The sequence below is a fragment of the Manis javanica genome, chromosome 15 (assembly GCF_040802235.1).
Source record: "Manis javanica isolate MJ-LG chromosome 15, MJ_LKY, whole genome shotgun sequence".
In the NCBI taxonomy this organism is placed as follows: domain Eukaryota; kingdom Metazoa; phylum Chordata; class Mammalia; order Pholidota; family Manidae; genus Manis; species Manis javanica.
In genome coordinates, this window is record NC_133170.1 from 13,644,710 (window position 1) to 13,665,780 (window position 21,071).

General features: G+C 38.0%; 1 protein-coding gene across 11 annotated transcripts in view; it reads left to right on the forward strand.

The window, feature by feature from the left end:
• The window catches only part of ABCC9 (ATP binding cassette subfamily C member 9), a 107,625-nt gene that overhangs the window by 57,840 nt on the left and 28,714 nt on the right, over nucleotides 1-21,071 (forward strand). For all 11 annotated transcript variants that reach the window (XM_073223243.1, XM_073223245.1, XM_073223241.1 and 8 more), the window contains 10 exons: nucleotides 893-994; nucleotides 2,832-2,916; nucleotides 4,199-4,279; nucleotides 9,356-9,493; nucleotides 9,640-9,765; nucleotides 13,584-13,680; nucleotides 15,925-16,154; nucleotides 16,454-16,602; nucleotides 16,832-16,901; nucleotides 17,838-17,995. In XM_073223243.1, the coding sequence (XP_073079344.1) occupies nucleotides 893-994; nucleotides 2,832-2,916; nucleotides 4,199-4,279; nucleotides 9,356-9,493; nucleotides 9,640-9,765; nucleotides 13,584-13,680; nucleotides 15,925-16,154; nucleotides 16,454-16,602; nucleotides 16,832-16,901; nucleotides 17,838-17,995 (1,236 nt within the window). The remainder of the gene's footprint in view (nucleotides 1-892; nucleotides 995-2,831; nucleotides 2,917-4,198; nucleotides 4,280-9,355; nucleotides 9,494-9,639; nucleotides 9,766-13,583; nucleotides 13,681-15,924; nucleotides 16,155-16,453; nucleotides 16,603-16,831; nucleotides 16,902-17,837; nucleotides 17,996-21,071) is intronic.

The following is a 21,071-nucleotide window of genomic DNA, read 5'->3' on the forward strand; positions in this document are numbered from 1 at the left end:
CTATGACATATGTTTCAGGATGATGTCCGAGCATTTCTAACTACTCTTTTTCTTAACCTTACTCTCTTATAACCTTGATTCCTTAATTAGTACTTATAGACCATGAACTAACTGTGGAAGTGTGACTTCTAAACTGACCCTTTCCCTATGCCAATCCCATCAATCTTCTTTATCTTCAGCTCACGTGCATTTTCTTAATTATTGCAAATTAAACTCTGATGTATAGACATCTGGCAGAATTTGCAAGCCAAAAACCTGGGGTAGAGGGAGGAGTTTATCATTAAAAAAATAAAATAAACTATTTCAATATGTATTGAAATACATAGTTTTTAAATGTGTATTTATTTCAATATTGAAATAGACTCCTCAGGATATCATTCTTTGCTTTGAAATATTTGTATATTATCTATTACCTTAAAATATATTAATATACTTAAGCCACAAACATAGTATAGTATCAAGTCATGTCTTTTTTTAAAGTCTGCATATAAAATTCATAGTTATGTCAAATGCTTTTTTATAAAATGAAATGTCTTTGGCCATTGGAGAGAATGCATTGTTAATAATCTTTTAATTATTTTTATAACTATAGTCATTTTAGAAGACAAATTTTCAATTAATAGTTTTTATGTTAAAACATTTCTTTAGCATAGCAAAACCAAATTTTGCACAGCGTGACATTTCTATTCAATTTGAATCCCTTTAATTTAGGTGGAGTATTTAGCCATTAATTAATAAGGTTTCTGGTTGTTAAAATCTTCTCTCTTAGAAGTTTTCCATTTTTGTGTTTGAGGTAGTTTATCAACTTTTATTTTCCTTAGTTATATTAAAATACACATATAGCACAGCACCATTGTGTGATTTTGGTGTTTTTTTCTTTTCCATTTCCCAGTAGGAACAGGTATTCTGTGGCTTATGCAGCTCAAAAACCTTGGCTATTAAATGCTACAGTAGAAGAAAATATTACCTTTGGCAGTCCTTTCAACAAGCAGAGGTAATTCTGAATGTGTAAAGTTTACAACTAAGTGAGCAATTACTTCTAAGCCTTATGTTTAGCCCATGGTTTTTGGAACATTTATACCTGGGACTTCCTTTCTTCCCTGCTTGCCCTACTTCCATCCCCATGAGCAGGTCTTTTGAGTCAACTCTTTTAAAAGAGAAGCAGGTGGAAGTTTCAGCCCATCGTGTACACTTACGGAGAATGATTTGTACACAGAAGCCAAGCAGCTGAAATTGAAGTGTGTGTGTAGGTGTGTGTTTGGTGGTGCTGGGGCTTTGGAAGCACAAGGAAAAATCCAAGTCAAGAGCAGAATGGGAGTTAGCTGTGGAGAGAAGAGGAAGAATGTGGGACCTGAGGGGGTCTAGTTACTGAGAGCAGCCGGAATATGCTGTCTTTTAAATCCCACTGTAGTGTGCAAAGGCATGACCCTTTCCTGAAGTCACCCTCACAAGGGTGGGTCTTGAAAGTTAAGGAGAATTAGGCCAAGCGAACAGCATAAGAAAGGGGAGGAAAGAGTAAACAGACTGTGTGGGAGGAACAACCTAAATTACATGGGATCGTTGGGTGCCTGGGAACAAACCAGACAGAAAGAGATTTGTGTATAGGGACAAACTAGACTGAAGGAAGGCTGAGATGAGCTAGTGGATAAGCCAACTGGTTATAATTCTGTGCATCCTGAGGAGGCACAGCAAGTTTTAGAAAGAATAGCAGAGTAAATGTGATGTTTAATCGGGAAGTGACATGACGCGTCTATAGGATGAATCTGAATTAGGAGCAAGGAGACATTTACAGGTTTGTTGGAGTTATTATCCAGGCATGCAGTGCTTGTTGCCTACACCTGGGGGTGACTGAAATGCAAAAGAAGAGACAGTTGAGAGAAAATCACGCTAGGATAAGGATGGACAAATAAGAGCAGGAAAAGAACAGGGAAGAATCAAGAAGTGACTTGAGTATTTTAAGACTAAGTGCGGCAATGAAACCATTGATATTTCCCTTGGCATTCCTAATTCCCATGCTGCACTGTCCTTCCAGTCATCTGAGTTCCAGTCCCAGCCTAGAGCAGCTTGAGAGCCATCATTCCTCATCGTCTCCTACGTCCTCTCCCCTTCGTGTGTGTGCAAGTGCGCACAGACACCCACCACAGCCTGCACACTGGCCCCAGTGAGCCTCCTGCCATCACTCATTGCACCCTAAGCTTTTCCACTTTTGTGCAGTTCCTTAAGCTTCCTTTCCCTCATTTTCTTCGTGGAAAATTACGACTCATGCTTCTGGGTATAGTTTATGCATTACCTCCTATGCAAAGGCATCATTCACTTCTCTGAGTGGTCAGTCATTTCTTTCTATGTATCCTCAGAGTGCTTTATACCTACTCCCACTATAGCACCTGACAAGGCACATTTTTTTTAAATTAAGGTATTGTTGATACACAATCTTATGAAGATTTCATATGGGCAGCATTGTGGTTACAACATTCACCCATGCTGTCAAGTCCCCCCCACCACACCCCATTGCAGTCACTGCCCATCAGCGTAGTAAGATGCTGCAGAGTCACTTGCCTTCTCTGTGCTATAAGCCTTCCCCGTGACCCACCTACATTAAGGACACATTTTTATTGTATATTTCTGGATCAGTCTTCTGCTCCATTGTACTAGCTTTATAAGAATGGGAACCAATACCTACTTATCTTTATATCCACAAACCTACTATAGAGGCTCATATACACTAAGTTATTCACCAGATGTTGTATTTTGGCTCCCTAGATACAGAACCTGGGACTTATTTTTTGGGAAGCATATTAATAGTGATTCAAAATTCAAAATTTCTCCCAAAGGTACAAAGCTGTCACAGATGCCTGTTCTCTTCAGCCAGACATTGACTTACTACCGTTTGGAGACCAAACTGAAATTGGAGAGAGGGTGAGCTGAGTATAGTTTAATCAAACAAGGAATAAAAATCTAGAAAAATCTTCAATAACCTTTAATGGAGAATAATGAAATCAGAGAGCTTAGAAGTTGTGTGTTGTCCTGGTGACAAGTTCCAGAACTGGGGGCACTGCAGCTTTGCTGCCATTCTCCCTGAAGTACTGGTTGAGTAACCACCATGTACTTAACTTAACGACTCAAGAGTTCTCAAGGACCATAAAGCAGTCCTTGCCTTTGATCTCATGTGTTTTCATGTGGAGTTTACTGTCAATTGATTTGGAAACTGAGATTGCTTCTGACAACGTCTTCCACTGTTGTCAACATCTACTTATTCTTGTTAAAGTGTTCTTTTTCCTTTGTGTAAACGTGTTTTTCATTGGCACCATTCTATTCTGACCAACCAAAAACTATTTATACCTGATTGTAAGTTGTCTAAAGATTTTAAGTCTGATAGGTCTCAGGTACTGTTCAAAAGGCTCTCTATGCGTTTACCTATGTTTACAGCAAATCAGTTACCTGCATTTGGTAACTGAGGAAAGTAAGGCTGAGAGAGGTTAAAGAACTTGGTATATCACAGTTAGTGGTGCACCTGGGGTCAGCCTGACTTTGTAGTCTGTGTCCTTAATGGCTGTTCATCTTTGCCATATAGTATAGTGTTTAAGAGTATGTTCTTATTCTCTGAGCCTTAGTTTCTTCTATGCAAAATAAGAGAATAATGCCCACATATTGGAATTACTATGAAGAATAAAAGAAATATGGAATGCAAAGTCATTCACACAAACCTGGCACATACTAAGTTCTCAATAAATACTAATTTTTAAAAATTTTATAATTAGTTCTTGATTATCAAAGCATATGCATTTTTAGTTCTGTTGAATGTAACTTGTAATATATTTAATAGGTATATGTTAAGTAAACTGAAGACAACTCACAAAACATAAAAATTTTGGAATTGTTTACAGTCTTCAACACTTATAAATATATATATATATATATGTACTATCAAAAAAATAGTGTTTTGGTTAATGAATGCTGTGGTAGAGCAGAGCTTCTCTATCACAGTGAAAGTAGGGTTAATGTTATCAGTCAAAAATTACCTTAATATAATTCAAGTATTAACCAGTGGTCAGCTTTCATTATCTCACCAATGCTATCACGGTTTAATTAATAAATTCCCATTAATCTAGTATTTTTTTAGAGAATTTTGTATTTTAAAGAGAATTTTTTTAACCAACAGATCATTTACTAATGGAAAAGGTGGATATTTCTTCTTTAGGGCATCAACCTGAGTGGGGGTCAGAGGCAAAGAATCTGTGTGGCACGTGCTCTCTATCAAAATACCAACATTGTCTTCCTGGTGAGAATAAGACCTTTACTTTTATTTCTATTTAATTTTCCCCTCTGGATAAATGAATCTTTAAAGAGAAAAGTCAAGTAACTAAAGGAAAGATGGTCGAACTGGTGAAATCATGAACAATACAGGGGAAACAAGTCCTCAGCACCAATCAGATCAACACGTAAAGTTGAGAACTGGCAGATCCACATTAGTCTCCAAGTGACTGAGGTGCTCTAAGTGGTTCCTTCTATCAGTTTCTCAACCATGACGATCATTAATGAAAAACTCAATATGGTGCTGGATCACCTAGACAGAATTGTAGGTCTTCCCGTTTATATTTGCTGGCAGAGAAAGAAGGGCTGCAAAATACACTCTTGGTGGACGTGGGGTAAGTAAGCATAGTTCTCCGTTGCAGTGGTGTGTAACTCAGGCTGTGGGTAAGGTTTGACTGTGAAGCTTCCTGAAACCATAGACATTTTGGTACCACCCTAGATCTACTGAATCATAATCTGCAAGGCAGAGTCTAGAGTCTGTGTTTTCAAAAAGCTTCATGGAGTGTCCTTATATTCTGGGTTTAAATTTTTGGGTCTACCTATAGATCCATAAATAAAATTTAATGATTTTGTTGATTATGAATTTCCTTTAGTTTGGCTCCTGCAGCAGGTGGTAGCCAAAATAACTTAGCTTCTAAGTATGAATATTAGAGAGCAGCAGACTATGTAAATGCATCCTTCCCCTGACTTCTCCTTCTGTACGATTATTATTAACCACTTATAAGTCTGGTTTCCAGACCTCCTTTAGAGTTTTCCCCTCATCTAATCTCTAGAACCTCTTCAAAAAGTAGGTTAGCTTGGGAGTTTCCCAATAAATTTGGATCCATTACTCAGAGGTATACAATTTGGACATACTGGAAATTCACTTCAGGTTATTCTCCTTAAAAAAACATCCCCAGTATTTTCCCCCCAAAAATAAACAAACACCATAAAAGCTACAGCAGGATCTAACATTAAACTATATAATTGTAAATCCTTTTCATAGTGTATGGACCCATAATTAGAAATAACTTCCTGGTTTTGGGATCAGTTAATGACTGAACCACCTGAGGCCCAAATGACTTGGAAAACTGAAAGAGACCAACGGCCTCTGGGTGTGATATTCATCCTGGTTCATTGTACTGCTTGCAATTAATGACCCTTTCTTACTTAAATTGTAGAATCATGGAATTTGAAGAAGTCATAGGGCTAACTGATTGTAGATTCCCACCCATTTATTATAGGATTACTGGTCATATCACTTCTACCAGCTTTTTGATGACTTTCTGAAGACAGATTGCTTATCATTAAGGCACTCTTTTCCTTGTTAGTCAATGTGTAGGTTTCCCGTTGCTGCTGTAACAAATTGCCATAAACTGACAGCTAAAATGGTATGTGCTATCTTACAGTTCTGTAGTTTTGAAGTCCCACCTGGATCTCACTGGGCTAAAATCACAGTGTCAGTAGGACCATGTTCCCTTATGAAGGCTCTAGAAGAGAGTCAATTTTCTTGCTTTTTCCAGCTTGTAGAGTCTGCCCACATTCCTTGACTCATGGCTGCCTTCCTTCATCCTCAAACCCAGCAACACCATACCTGTGATCACATCTTCCTATCTTCCCAGCTGGGGAAGTTCTCTGCTTTCAAAGATTCATGTAATTAGTTTGGACTATCTGATGGTCCAGGATAATATCCCCATTGCAAAGTTGTTAATCTTAAAATCCCAGGTTCTGGGAATTAGGACATGCCCGTCTTTGGAGGCTATTCTGCGTAGCTTAGATAGCTCTTACTACTGGAAAGTTATTATGTGATTAAAATCTGCTTCTACATATTTTCCATTAATTGATCCTCATTCTGCTTCTGCAGCAGCAAATATATTTCTTTCATGCAGCCACAGTTCAACATTTTGAATAATGTTATTTTCACAACTTGCCTTAATTTACTTTTCTCTAGGCTGAGCCAGTTTAGCTTTTTAAATTCTTCCGCAATAATACAATTTTTACAACTTTTAAAAATTCCTGGATATAGTGGTGTTTGTCAGAATCCTTTGAATTAGCTTGTTTTACATGCACTGTGATCAGCTCAGATAACCTTAAAAACTATTGAATCTTAGGATGTAAATGTTATACTTACTTCACTCCAACTTAAAATTGAAAAATCTTTTAACAGCAATGGAATACTGTTGATATGTCAAATTAATTCTCCCCAAGTGATGATATCTTACTCTTTCCTTATTTAAAAATCCACAAAGCACTCTGACCCACAGTGTTTTCCACTTGATTCTTAAGACTATGCCATTAGGGTGCATGGTACCCTCCTATTAGATGGTAATGTTAGATGGCAGGTGAAGGTAAGGTACTTACCCAATGACCAATGACTAGTAAGTGATAGAGTCTGGGCTAGAACTGCATGTCTTTTGAGTATTGTTTTTCTGATCAGCTAAGATTCTCAAGTATTGTTTGTTTGTTGTTTTGTTTTATTTTTCACTGAGGTAAAATGGATATATAATATGTTAGCTTCAGGTATACAACCTAATGATTCGATATTTGTATATATTGCAAAATGGTCACTGCATTGTCTACTTAACATCCATCACCATAAATAGTCACAGGATCTTTCTTGTGATGAGAACTTTTCTTTCCTTTTTTTTTTGCAAGTATCATTGGTATAGAATCTTATCCTGGTATCAGGTCTACAACATAGTGGTTCAGCAACTGGTATTTTTTAAAAAGTCATTGCTCACAAGTTATCGCCTATGTTGTTCTTGCTTTGCCTTTTGCTTTTCCTGCTCCTTTCCTCTGTCCCACCCTCCCGCCCCTCCTTTCCATCCATCAGTGTTTAGTGAAGGTCCTTGGTGCCGTCTTCTGTGCTGGGTAGAGGAAATCAAGGAGAAAAAGACACCACTCCTCACTTTCAGGATCTCCCTTGTACAAATAATTACTTGAATGGCTTTGTATTTTGCTCTAATTAAATTTTATCACATTGGCCTTTACCCAGTATCAAAGCCATGAAAACATTTCATTGATTTATCAAGCACATAGTTATTTTTGAAGCTTTATGGCATCTACAAGTGTGCTGTGTGTGTCAGTGAATATATTTATAACAAGTTATTTCCAAAAATATTCGTACAAAAACTATATCACTTAAGCAGATTCATTGACTCTAGGAAAGAATATATTAGTGAGAACTTTGGTTATGTATGTATATGTTCTTGGAAATGAAGAACCGGTTATTCATTGACTTGTCCATTTGGCAAATTGTCTTGCTTTTAAAGAAAGTGTCTTCCCAAAATGTTAATGTACACACATAATCTTGAGGAATGATTCTCAATCCATCAAACTTAGATTGTTATTAAGTTGTATGAAAGATTACATTTCCCTACAACATAGATACCCAGTAATGAAGTCATGGCACATAAATGATAGCAGCCTTTATTAAGCTCTTTCTATGACTGAAGTATGGTTTTAAGTACTTTATGCATGTTTGTTTGCTTAATTCTCACAATAATCTTGTAGGCTTGACATTGTTGTTATTATCACTGCTATTTACAGATGAGGATATTGAGGCTTTGGGGGATAATTTATCCAGAGTCACACAGATAGTGATGTGAAGCCCTGATACAAACACAAACGCAGGCAGTCTGATTCCTGAGCTTGTGCTCTGATCATTACACTCCTCCTTATTAAGAGATTCCTGGAAGTCACTAAACTCTCACCCTGGTGCTTCAAAGGGATTATTAGCACAGTGTTAATTCACCATCGCCTCATGTATAATAAAATAATACTTTAAAAACACTTTGCAGAGACGTTTACATTAGCTAATTTGATCTTTATAGCAATCGTCTGTGCTGACGGGTCCTTTCATTATCCCCATTTTACAAATGAAATGAAGGCACTTTCCATTGTGCCTTATTATCTCATAACATTTAAAATCAGAATTTTATAGAAAACCAAACCGAATTATCATTAAAAACTTATTTCTAACCCAAGTCCTATTTTTTTCCTATGTGAAAAAAATCGTCTGAAAATCACTTGGAATAGTTTGGTGTGTGTCACTAAGGATGCTGAGGGTTTGATTGGATTCAGAAACAGAAACGTGTTTCAGAAACAGGAGGGTTGCCTCTATGATCTTTACCTGATTTTTGAAAACCAGTGATTTCAAGTTCCATCTTGAAACTGGAGACACCTTTGTCAATATCACGCTGCCAGCAATGATATTCTTTCCACTGCTGTGGAAACATTGCTTTTTCCTACATCCCTGTATATTGATGCTTGAACTGTCATTTGTAGTTAATTCTGAAGTTATTACATTTCTGTGGGACTTGTCAATGCAATCTCCACTGACTTTCAGAGCTAAGTGATTGGGGGTCCTGTCCTTTGGGTAGCAGCCATAAAAGGTGGAGCACTCGTTGTGTGGCCCCATCTGATTGCTCCTCAGGGAGAAGCTGGGAGTTGGGGTTCCTAGGACACTGTGCTGGGGGAGTGGAGGTTGTGGGGAGAGTATTTCTTACCTTCTTACCCATTTAGATGTGGATATTTTCTCAGTTGCACAGTGTATAGGAGTCACTCAACTAGTTTTTGGATTCATCACAAAGGGAATTGCTCTGTGTGTAGCTGTATATTTGGTGCATCCCTGGGAGGCAGAAAATTCCAGAGCCTGCTATGTTGCCATCGTGGTCTGGAGTCTATGCTTGTTTTTATGATTTCAAATTCAACTACTCCAATTATTGTTTCATTCTTCTTTTGGTCTATTGTTAAAGTTAGTTGAGAAATGTCAGTCTTTAAACTTGAAGAGTCTATAGATAAAAATTCAAACCACTTTGGATAATGTCATTTTATTACTATTACATTTATTATTTTATTATTAAATTATTTAAAAATAATTTTAAGGTGAAAGAGAGAAGATAAAAGTTTTCTGACAATTTAAAGTTATGCAGGGTCTGTTTTTCATACATTGGATTTGAGAGATAATTTGCATTGAGTTATTTGTATTTCTACTTTTTAGAGGAATTGAATTGCATAAAGAGTATAGGAAATTTTCATCTTCTCTCCATTTTGCTGGTTGTAGGATGATCCGTTCTCTGCCCTGGACATCCACTTAAGTGATCACTTAATGCAGGAAGGGATCCTGAAATTTCTCCAAGATGACAAACGGACACTGGTTCTTGTGACTCACAAATTACAGTATCTAACACATGCTGACTGGGTAAGAGTTTAGAAGAAGTTTCATTAATATTGATATTGCAATCATATAAATAAATAGGGACATTAAGAAATGCTTTCTGAGATACATGTAATTCACTTGTCAGTTAAGTCTTCTTGCATTTTTCTGCTAACCTGTGCTTCCCCTAGATCATAGCCATGAAAGATGGAACTGTGCTAAGAGAAGGCACCTTGAAGGACATACAGACCAAAGATGTTGAGCTTTATGAGCACTGGAAAACACTCATGAATCGGCAAGATCAAGAATTAGAAAAGGTAAATTGCTCATGGTTTAGAAGAGTTCAGGGTCCAAGGAGTCATACATATACTGCATAGCTATAAAATATGCTGTATAATACTTACAAAAAGGTATTATCATTTAATGTTTGATGACATCCTCACTTCAAATCCAAAGTAATTGTATATACATCATTCACAAATAGGCTACTTTGAAACTATAAATTCTAATGATAGCTTTTGGGTGAAGTATAAAAAAGATTTTGGGGGGTTTTTATTTAAATTTGAACCATATTGAAATTATATGTGTGTTTAAAATGTAAACTACTTGCCGAACCATGTTTTATCATTACTTGACCTTGTTTTTCCTTAGGTATATCTTAGTTTCCTCCTCTATACTAATGAGAATATTTTCACTCACCACCTACAAATGAAGAATCATGGGCAAAACAAAATCTTAGATGACTGTGAGAGACGGAGATGTTATGAGTTGTGGGTGAAGTTAGAAAGCCTATCTGGGATAGTGTGACAGGTGAAGGAAGGTGATCAGATTCTATACTGGTACGATTTCAAGGTCTTTTTCGCATGATCTCATTTAATTCTTGCAAACCCCCAGAAATGATCTAATTTTTACATGTGAGAAAAATGAAGTTCAGAGAGGTTAAGTAACTTGTCTAAAATTACACAGTGTATCTTACAAGTGGTACCAGTTGCACTTAAACCCAGATCTGTCTCAACTGTTGCAGTATAATGTTATCTACGATGCATGTATGTCATTGAATGAGGTGGTAATAGAGTGGGAAACCAGGCTGAGAACTGAAATAAAACCTCCTGGTTGAGAGGTGAAATTATCAATTGAATTTGTACATTTCAAAATGTTTCTTAAATTGGCACTAGGAAGTGTCCAGAATTTGGCACTCCTAGCCAGGAATTAGCATTATAAAAGGAAATATCTATCTCAGCAAATATCTGAGATTACCAAGAAATTAAAATGTATTATTTTCTAAAAGAATAAACGAATCTGTTCCAATAAAGAGGAAAATAAAGTCAGACAAATGTTGGAACTGCTCTGTTTTCTGTGGATTTGGCAAAGATCTCAAAAGCAAACCGCTAAGGATGAAAAGATATACGTAAAAATTGTTAAGTAGAACAGGACAAATCCAAGAACCATTGAAATGAGGATAATCACCTAAAAAACATTACAAGGTGCAATCAGCAGATGCTCATTTAGGAATTAAACTGTGAGAAGCTTGATTATAAGCCTACCGAGAAGGCGCCAAAAGACATTTTTTTCAGTGATGTAGATGCCAGGGACAAAAGAGTATGACGTAAGCTTAAGGAGTGGGGCCATTTATGGTTTACTTTGGAAAGAAGATCTGGAATTAAAAAGAGCGAGCGAGCGAGCTGTTGGCTTGATTTTATAGAAATACCGACTGTTAAGCAAGCCAGGAAGAAAGTCCGTTAAGTTGTATTTGGATGTGAAATGAGCACTTGAGATAGGAGAGCTCTGTAATTAAAGACACATTACAGGGTTACAGATCAGCTGAGGGAGACAGGGGGGGAGCTAGGGTGTGGACAGGGCAAGGTCAGCTGTGAGGTGAAACGGTGGCCAGTAGAAGCCAGAAGGAACCAGGCGCCTGTCCAGAATCCTCGCTTGGGGATGAAGGGAGTCAGTGCCACCTAGGGAAAGAGAGCCCCCGAACGTCACCTGAAGGCGGGCAGCCTCAGGCCGTGGGGAGTAAGACTGTGAGAACACCTTGGGGAAGTTTATGTTCACTTGGATCCTAGGCAGGATCCAGTGTTTGCCTAGAGCACTGCTTCTCAGCCCACATCAATTCTGTCTTCCAGGGGATGTTTGGCAACATCTACAGACATGCTTGGTTGTCACAACTGGGGCACAGGTGCTACTGGCCTCTGGTGGGCAGGAGACAGGGATGCTAAGTAGCCTGCAAACAGCCTGTAATGCACAGGGCAGCCCCCCTCCCCACGCCCAGTAAAATTCTCTGGCCCAAAGTGTCAATAGCTTCAAGGGTGAGAAAGGCTGGCCTGGAGCCACAATAAACCAAGCCAGCAGAGAAGCAGGGTGAAACCGAAAGCCACAAAAATCCTGCCCCAGGGCTTTAGATGCAACTGTCAGTGTAAGGTTTAAGGAGTAAACAGGAAAGAATATGTTAAAAGGATACTAATGAAAACTACCAGGGAGAAGGAGGCAGCACTTTTAGCTGATTTAAATATTAAAAATTCTAGCTTGGGAGGCATCAACTGTTATCTTCATAATGTTATTAAGCAAAATAAACTACCATCGTTTGACACTTCCTTTCCCAGCCCATGCCCTCACATTGACTCGACCTGTCACGGGCATTCAATAAATATTTATTGGCTAAATGGCACTAAATTCAATGCTTACTTAATCCAAATATCAATGCATTTTAAAATCTGAACTGTCATGAGCTTAATATGAGCACTTATGACTCTAAAGATTTTTAAGTATCTGTGATGTTAAATCTATTGCTCACACAGCATGGAGAGTTGAAAAAGAACCAAATCTCCTATTTTTCAACGTGTAGGTTCATTTAATTTCATTACATTATACACAAAGGGTTGGGCCTTCTTTAATTTTGTGTTTGATCTAATCTCATGTACAAGTGTTGGGTTTTAGATCATTAGGCAAAATTAAAAGGTGAGGTGAAATTGTCTCTGAAAACAAAAGTATTCAAGAGACACTTGTGCTTTTACTCTTTTGTAACCAAGAATCTGGAAGCAATAGAGCCTTCTAGAATAGTAAATCTCCTAAATCACACGTGCTGTATGAGGCGAAAAAACAAAAACCAACATCAGCAACCAAGATTACTACCTAGAGATTGATCAACAAAGGCTTACTCGTTTATTGATGTAATAGTTATACTGCGATTTATTTTTTGTAGAACATATACAGGATCCCTTAACTTACCATAGATTCCAAAAGACTGTAGGTCAGTTGTTTGGAACTCAGAATGCATTTTCCCACAGAAACAGGACTATGGTTAGTTTTCCAGACTGTCCTACAGAAGCTTCTTTAACCCACAGAGTACCTGAACGGATACTGCTGTTCTCAAGTCACGGTGGTGGGTGTGCTAGAGGCAGAGAAGAGGAGAAAATGAACTACTTCTCCCTTTCTCCAGCTCAGGACAAGCCTGGAGCAACCCTTAAAATTCCCAATTGTTTCTGGCACCTTTCCCTTCTCTTTCTGCATATTTTTGCCTCGTAGGGCTTTCTCCTAAACTGCTGGGCAAATAAGTACCCTCCTTTCCCATTTGCTTCAAAATGACCTACCTTCCTTCCATTCCCATGGAAGTCCCTTACTTTTGTGCAGCTACCTTCTTGAGATGTTAAAGAAACTCATTCTGATTTAATAATTCAGAATAATAGCGGATGAACAATAGTGCTTTAACCAATCTAGAACTACACACATTTTAAAAGGAAGGTGTTCATGAATATAAATAAATCTTTAGTTAGAGAAGCTACAGGGAGTATCTGAAAATGATGTGAAAGTAAAATAAGTAACAGTGGTGGGACTATGCTTCAGGGCTGGGCGGGGGGGGGGGGGCGGTCCCCTCTCCCCTGGGTTGGCTCCATCACGGCGTTCCTACTTTTCCTGGCTTCTTACTACCCTGTACCCCCGAGCACTTCCTACAGATCTCGGGCATTGCCCCTTAACTGCTCCTGTGACAGAAGCTGCAGCTCTCTAGGGAGACCTGAGAGCCTGACACAGGGAAACGCAAAGAAATACTGGTTTATGCGTCCCTGATTGACGGGTAAGTCAGATCTTCCTGTATCTTTGAGCTCCTTGAACGATAGCTTCTCCAATTTTACCGTAGGATATGGAAGCTGACCAAACAACTTTAGAGAGGAAGACACTCCGAAGAGCCATGTATTCGAGAGAGGCTAAAGCCCAACTGGAGGATGAAGATGAAGGTAGACCTTTTTCTTCTGCCTGAAATGTTTCCATGGTAATACAATGCGAAGGTTTTGTTGCAGCAATCGATGCATGAGTGTGCCAGTGAGGAATCACAAACCGCATTGCAGGGGAAAAGAGCCAAACCAAATACATCAAGCTGAAAGTGAAAAGAATAGGAGGGAAGGAAAGCTGTGTGTAATCCATCAGCAGGCATCTCGAGGAGTTTCTCATAGTGTGTTGTGAGAGAGAGCTGAGAGAGAATAGATCTAGACCTTGCTCAGATAAACTGGAGAGGTCTAGTATAATGACCAAATCAAGTTGTTAATAAAAGGTCAGCCCCTTAGAAATAAACAATAAATGGGAACTATGGAGAGAATAGTTGAACTATTTCTACTTGCACCATGTAGTAAGTCCTCATGGAGTTTTCATGACAATACAACAGTGAAAAATAAGAGAATTAGAAAGCCATTTGTTATGTGTCAACTTTATGGATCTAATAAGAGATAGTAGGGGAAAAGAATTTACTGGAAACTCGAGGAATGAGATGAAAGAATTACACTGCCTTGATATTTGTTGCCAAGAAGTTTGTAAGATAAATCATGCTTAAGTCCATAGAGTTACATGCCCTCTACTTCATTTTTCCTGTTCAGCTTTTGCTGAAGACTGCATTTCTACAAGCCAATGAAGAATTAGAGAAAACTATTATTTCAAGCCAAAGAACACCAAAATGTGCCCCCTTTATGTTTCAGATGATAATTATTCACTGCTTTAACACATATGCATTGAGTAAATAAATGAATGAGTGGGTTTTGCAGTTTGATTTCTTCAGTTTAAAAATATTTTTAAAGAATATTTGGTGCTGAAAACAGCCATCAGCCTCTAGAATTCTCAGTCGATTTTTTCTAACACACTCTACAAGTAGAGTCATGCTCAGCTACCCAGACCCATGTTCCAGGGTGGGTATACCACCTGAGATGCTGACCCTGTTCCGGGCTTGCTGTGTGAATCCATTTTCTCAGGTATAGAATAAGATAACAATACTTTCCTTATAGAGTAAAATGAAGAAATGTATATGAAAGAGCCCAGTATGGTATGTATTACCTACTAGGTTGCTGCCCTTGGTCCTGTTCAAGCTACCAAGGGAAGAAGCAAAGTAGTTGCAGATACTGTTTCTGCTGCATACTATCGGCCAGTTCATCACATGGACAGATTAGGTACTGGGAATGGGAAGAAATATTGTCTCTAGCTGAGGAGCCATAGCCAGGTTGAAATTTTAATTAATATAAAAACAGAAAGTGGCTCCTGGGGGAACAGGCTGCAAATGCCTCCCTCTTTGATCATGCAAATTTCCAAGCTAGTCCTTCTCACACACTGACCCACCCTTACCCGAGGAGAAATTATCTGAGACCTCTTCATTTACTGCAGCCAGCTCAGTGTTGGTATCCTTCATGATGCTAAGTCTTCCGTCATACCCTCATTTGGGTCTCTGTGGTCTGACAACCTATAAACCAAAGGCAAGTTACCTATCCTACGTACCCACAACCTGCTCAAATACTGTAGTGGGATACACAGGGAAACTGCCTTTGGAAAAGGAAAGGACGAGAAATGCCTAAGTCACTGGACCATGCAAATGATCAAATTTTGCTGGTCATGAAATGCCCAAATTCCCTGCTGTCATAATGGAGTGTGTTTTTAGGATAGCCATCTAGGAGTTCCCACATGGTGTAAGTATGTGAAAGGAACTCCCTGTCCATTGTCCATTGTCCTCTGTCCTCTGGATGGTTTTTCTTATCTATGCTCCTCCACGACCACATCTAAGAAGGGCTATCGGGAGTGTGGATTATACCCTCTTGGGCTGTGCACAAATTTCAGAACCTATTTCCTCCTGGTGCAGTTTCACAGAGTCAGAAATTGAGAGTCCAAAAAATTGTTAATGTTTGCCAGCCAGGCATGTGATTGTACTGGCAACACAATTCCTTCAGTAACTTAGTAAACTTCTAGTCTATACTTCCAGTTGATTTGATATATAATAAATCAAATTATCTCACACAGAGAATTTATGTTGATTTCCCACTTATTCATTCATTTTTACCTATTTTTTGTCAATCAGGTTTTTCCCTGCTAAAAGCATTTAAAATTCCTAAGACAGTTGTATTTCTGTAAGTCTGAAGGAGATTTGTATGTTTTTTGGGGGTGGTGGATAATGCACATTCTCTCTACCTGTTGCCCATCTGAAGCTTAAACAAGTGTTTTGTGTGTAGAAGAAGAAGAGGAGGAAGATGAAGATGATGACATGTCCACTGTAATGAGGCTCAGGACTAAAATGCCCTGGAAAACCTGTTGGCGGTACCTTACTTCTGGAGGCTTCTTCTTGCTTTTCTTGATGATTTTCTCCAAGCTTCTGAAACATTCAGTCATTGTAGCTATAGACTATTGGCTGGCCACGTGGACATCAGAGTACAGTATCAACAAGACTGGGAAAGCTGATCAGGTACAGTGGTTTCTGTTTTTAAATCATCAAGGAAGTGTTGAGATTAACAGTGATACCCTTTTATTTAGTTAGATGCTAACAGCTCGAATGTCATAGGATAGGACTTGTGTAATGATTCAATAAGTTAATCAGAACAGGACCTGGAAGAGAAAAAATTGTCCGTTATCACTTTTATTTTTTAAATTGATCATATGAAACATTTAAAGGTAATGTTTAGATTTCGACTTTGATATTTGGTGTTCTAGTAAAAAAAATGTATGATTTCCTATGTGCTTTTTTTCATGTCGGTTGCTCTTTAGACCTACTATGTGGCTGGATTTAGCATACTTTGTGGGGCAGGTATTTTCCTCTGCCTTGTTACATCTCTCACCGTAGAATGGATGGGTCTCACAGCTGCTAAAAATCTTCACCACAATCTCCTCAATAAGATAATTCTTGGACCAATCAGGTAAAAAAAAAAAATAGATATTTTTTGCTCCCACACACAAGATATTTTATAAAAGGATACATTTTAAAAGTTAAGTGAGAAGTGAAATTTTAATGAACTTATTCAGTCCTTGAACAGATGAATAGGGATATTCTCATTTTCATGACTCCCATTTCAAGATACCCATTAGCAGTGCTCAGGTTCCAAAGAGTTTTGTATTGCCCTACATTCCATTCTGTTTATTGCCTAGATTCTTTGATACCACACCCCTGGGCCTGATTCTCAATCGCTTTTCAGCTGATACAAATATCATTGATCAGGTGAGTTGCCTAAGTTACTTCCAAGTTCAAAAATAAATTTCTTAGTATACACTCAGTAACATTTTAATATAATAAACCATGATTCCTATTAACAATAGAGGATTTCTAAAGCTTAAATGAAAGCCTCTGTGCATTCATAGCAATATCATATGCATAAATGATTTCTAGAATAAAATCTTAAAGGAAAACATTAATTCAAAATAACTTCTACATGTAGAAGAGGATACTTAGGGAATCAGCATGAAATAAAGAGAAATAGAAGATAAACTAACATTTAAATTTTTTATTGTAAAAAGGAATGATTTTGATCAATGTTGCATCTCCATTCACAGTAAAGTTCTATAAAGTTTAGTTCTATACAAAGTCTCCCAGAAGAAGTAGAGAAATGTACCCCAGGCTGCCTTAGATGTCCTTTACTTTTATTAGGTTGGTTCTTGGATGAGAGACACTTCAGATGGTGTGATATTTTAGAGATAATTTCAAGGATGACCTGTTAGTCTTAGATCCTTAGGCCTCTAGAAGTTTGTCCTGAAATTAAAGACTTCAAACTCTGAAGTTGGATCACTCGAAGAACAGACTCCTTAGGATGACTGAGAAAAGAATCCACCAAATCTAGCCATTGCCTTTTCTGATTTTTCCAGAGTGGCCTTAGGAACACCTAAACTGTCCTCACTTTAGAAAAAGAATGTTTGATGCATGCAACTGACTAAAATAGTTGGACAACTGACCGATGATAAGGAAATAGGTCAACATCTAATTATACTCAGCTATGGGAACGGAGTGGAGCTAGAGGGAAGAATTGCTTGCAATGTAAATGTTTCTATTTTGTAACTAACCATGTAACTTAACATTAATGTACAATGAATATTTTGTTGCATTATAACCAATGTTTTATTTTTGTTAAAACATCTTCCTTTCAAACTGCCTTCTTAATAGCACATCCCTCCCACCTTGGAATCTCTAACTCGCTCAACACTGCTCTGCGTGTCTGCCATTGGCATGATTTCTTACGCCACCCCCGTGTTCCTGGTTGCTCTTGTGCCGCTTGGGGTCGCCTTTTATTTTATCCAGAAATACTTCCGAGTGGCCTCTAAGTAAGTAAAACAATGTTCTTTTCATCTCCAAAAGTGTATGCATTTGATTTTCTGTTATACAGATTTGCTTGTTTTTCAAGATGAGGCACGGGATTTGGAAATGCAACCTGTTTTGAACACAGTGAAACCTATTCCGATATTTTGTTCCATTGAGATCTATTATAATTGCTTCTGTAACTGGTTGTCTGAGCTTTTCATAGCCCTGGACATATTTCAACATGTGGATTCATATATTGAGTTGTGACTCCACAAACTGCCAAATTTTTCATTCCATGGTCCATTTTTCTGAACATAACATTGACAGGAAATTCATGAAATCAAATATAGTCCTAAATGGTAAGGGATTAAATATCATTATATTTCACAAGTGGGAAAAATGGGTAAAATGTTTTCAAATGCTTAACATACATTCTAAAAAAAAATTAGTAGAAGTAAAAAAAGGTTAAAGAGAGAAATCAGAATGATAGCTATAAAAGTATCTTGGATGTCTGATAGTGCTATAGCTTTAAGAGATTGGAAATTTTCAGTTTGAATCATTCAACATGCTCTTCAGTATCCAGCCAAATAAATAAAGATAGCCATAAATTTTAAGTTCTTCTGTTAACACAGAATTTTTCATGTGCTGAGACGTTGAATAGTTAAATACATATAGTACCAGTCATTTTGAAATTTCCAGTTTAACTGAAGCCCTGCTTGAAACAGTGTAGTAAATTCTATATCATTGCAATAATCACTTTATTTAAAATATACATCTTAAGCATTTACTGTGTTGCAAATAACTGTGTAAGCCGTTTGGCAGATAAAGAGATCAACATGACAAGAACCTGTTCTCAAGAAACTTACTGTCTCTTGGGAAGATAAAACATATGAAGTATAAATGTGGATTAAGTGCTGGGATAGGGAGGCAGATACTGAATTTATTCAGTAAACCAAATATTTAATAGACTTGAGTTCAGGAAGATGATGAAAAGTCAGGGAAGGCAAGAAGAAAAGGCAAGCTTATAATTAAGAAACTCTGAATGTATCAAACAATATGTCTTAATTTAAAAATATATTTGTTTTTCCCTCAGGACTATGAATTCGGGTCCTTTATATGTTACAAGTCTATATTAAATCTAGGGTGTTTTCATCCTCAGCCTCATTCCCCTTTCTTATAGCAAATTCAGACCAAAAGGGAGAGGCTAGCCATCAAATTCACCGTTTCGTTTCTTCAGGGATTATGGCCGAGCCTGCTTGCTGGAGGGGCCAAAACAGCTCACTTACTTCACTTCCGCTGGCTGTTTCCAGACACATCCTTGCCTTGTCAGCACTAACACGAAACAGTCCTGTCTTACTCCCATCACATACTCATTTGGGTCTATTTTTGCCCCTTAGCAATACAAAAGAATGCCAAGGTTAGGCAAATATTCCTAGTCCATTGTAAATTTGAATTATGATTCTGTTCATTTTTAGTGAGAATAATCTGTTAACATTGGTAGTAAGTGCCTAAAATAAAGAAGGGATGATCTTTTTTTAAAAAAAAATCAACTTTGATAATGGATTATAAACCATTCTTATTTGAAATTATCTGAAAAGTAGCAAATATGATCACGTGATATTAAATCTCACAGACGAAAAGACCTTTCTAGATATCAAAGCTCTACAGGACTCATCCATTTTGAGAAGCCCAGGCAACTTAACAGACTATTACGTATTTTGTAAATATCAAAGGGAATTAAAGTTAGGGAACTAGCTACAGGAAACGCCATGAAATTTGGAATATCTAAAGTCAAAGGTCTAATGTGACTGTAAGTGGTTAGCTCTGTAAATAAGTATTTTCCACTTACAAGAAGACAAGGGCAAGCTGTGCTTTCACCTTTTGGGTTTCACAAAATGCACTCCTATAAACAAAGATTCTTCCTTCCTAATTTTTCCCCTTCACTACAAACCTCAAATGTAGTGACCACCTGTTGTCTGTGTCAAATTTACAAATAGCCGACTTAGTTTTATGTTTAAAAATAGCAGACTTATTCACATCCCTCGTGTTCATTCCCCTCCTTCTGTCCCCTGACCCGCAGTTTCTAGAGTGAACAAATCCACTTTAGAAACTCAAAAACACTCTGCACTTGTCTGTGGGACTACACAGCAGCCCAAAATGGCCTAAGGTCATTGCTGAAGATGATGTAACAGCGTCTTCAGTTCAATGACTCTGGAAGGTGAATGTCAGTGCTGCTACCCAATGACCTAGAGAAGGGCAGAAAAAAAGACTAAGAGAAAAGAGGAATGTGTGGAGACATGTGGTGCAACTCAGCCTGTCCTCTAGAAGTGCTCACTTACATGGTTTAAGAAAAGTTGTCATGAGTGTGGATCTTTAGGAAAAGGCTCAGATTCAGACATTTGTCCACCCAACATTCACTGAACATTTCATACACACATACAAGTATGTCCTTGGAGAACTTACTAGTTCCATGAAGTCGGAGATTCAGACTCTTTGTGGCCAAAGCTACGGTCATTGTTTTTGTCTTCAAATTGCTTGATTCCATGTCACCCACCCTGGTAAACACCGTTATCCTTGTTCAGATCTGCTAAGCTAGAAGTAGTCAACCCAAGCCATATTTGACTCTTCCCTTTGTTTCCCCCTGCTACACCTAATTGATCATTGCAGTTTAGAAGGCTACTTCTGGCAGACTGCCTCACAACCCTCCCCCTGCTCTCAATCTCCCTGGCATCACACTAATTCAGAACATAAAGAAAATCTCTTACATAGACTATCCTAACTCACCCTTTCTCTTTCATCCTTTGCCATGGCTCCCAAGTTTATGCTGCTTAAACACAGCTCCGATCCTCTTATTTCTCATCTTCAGTGATTCTTTTTCCAGACACCCAGGATCCTTTACCATCTACTTTCACCCATCCTTCGTACTCCCTTTTCCCACACCACCACTCAGAAAAGGATTCTGGGCACCAGCCACACTGAGCTTGCCAGGATCTTTAGTGTTTTGTGCTTGCTTTCCTGCTCTCTCAGCTCAAATACACTTCTTGTCTGTTTTGCTCAAGTCCTCCCCATGCTAAGGTTTGACCTAAATTCCACTTGCTC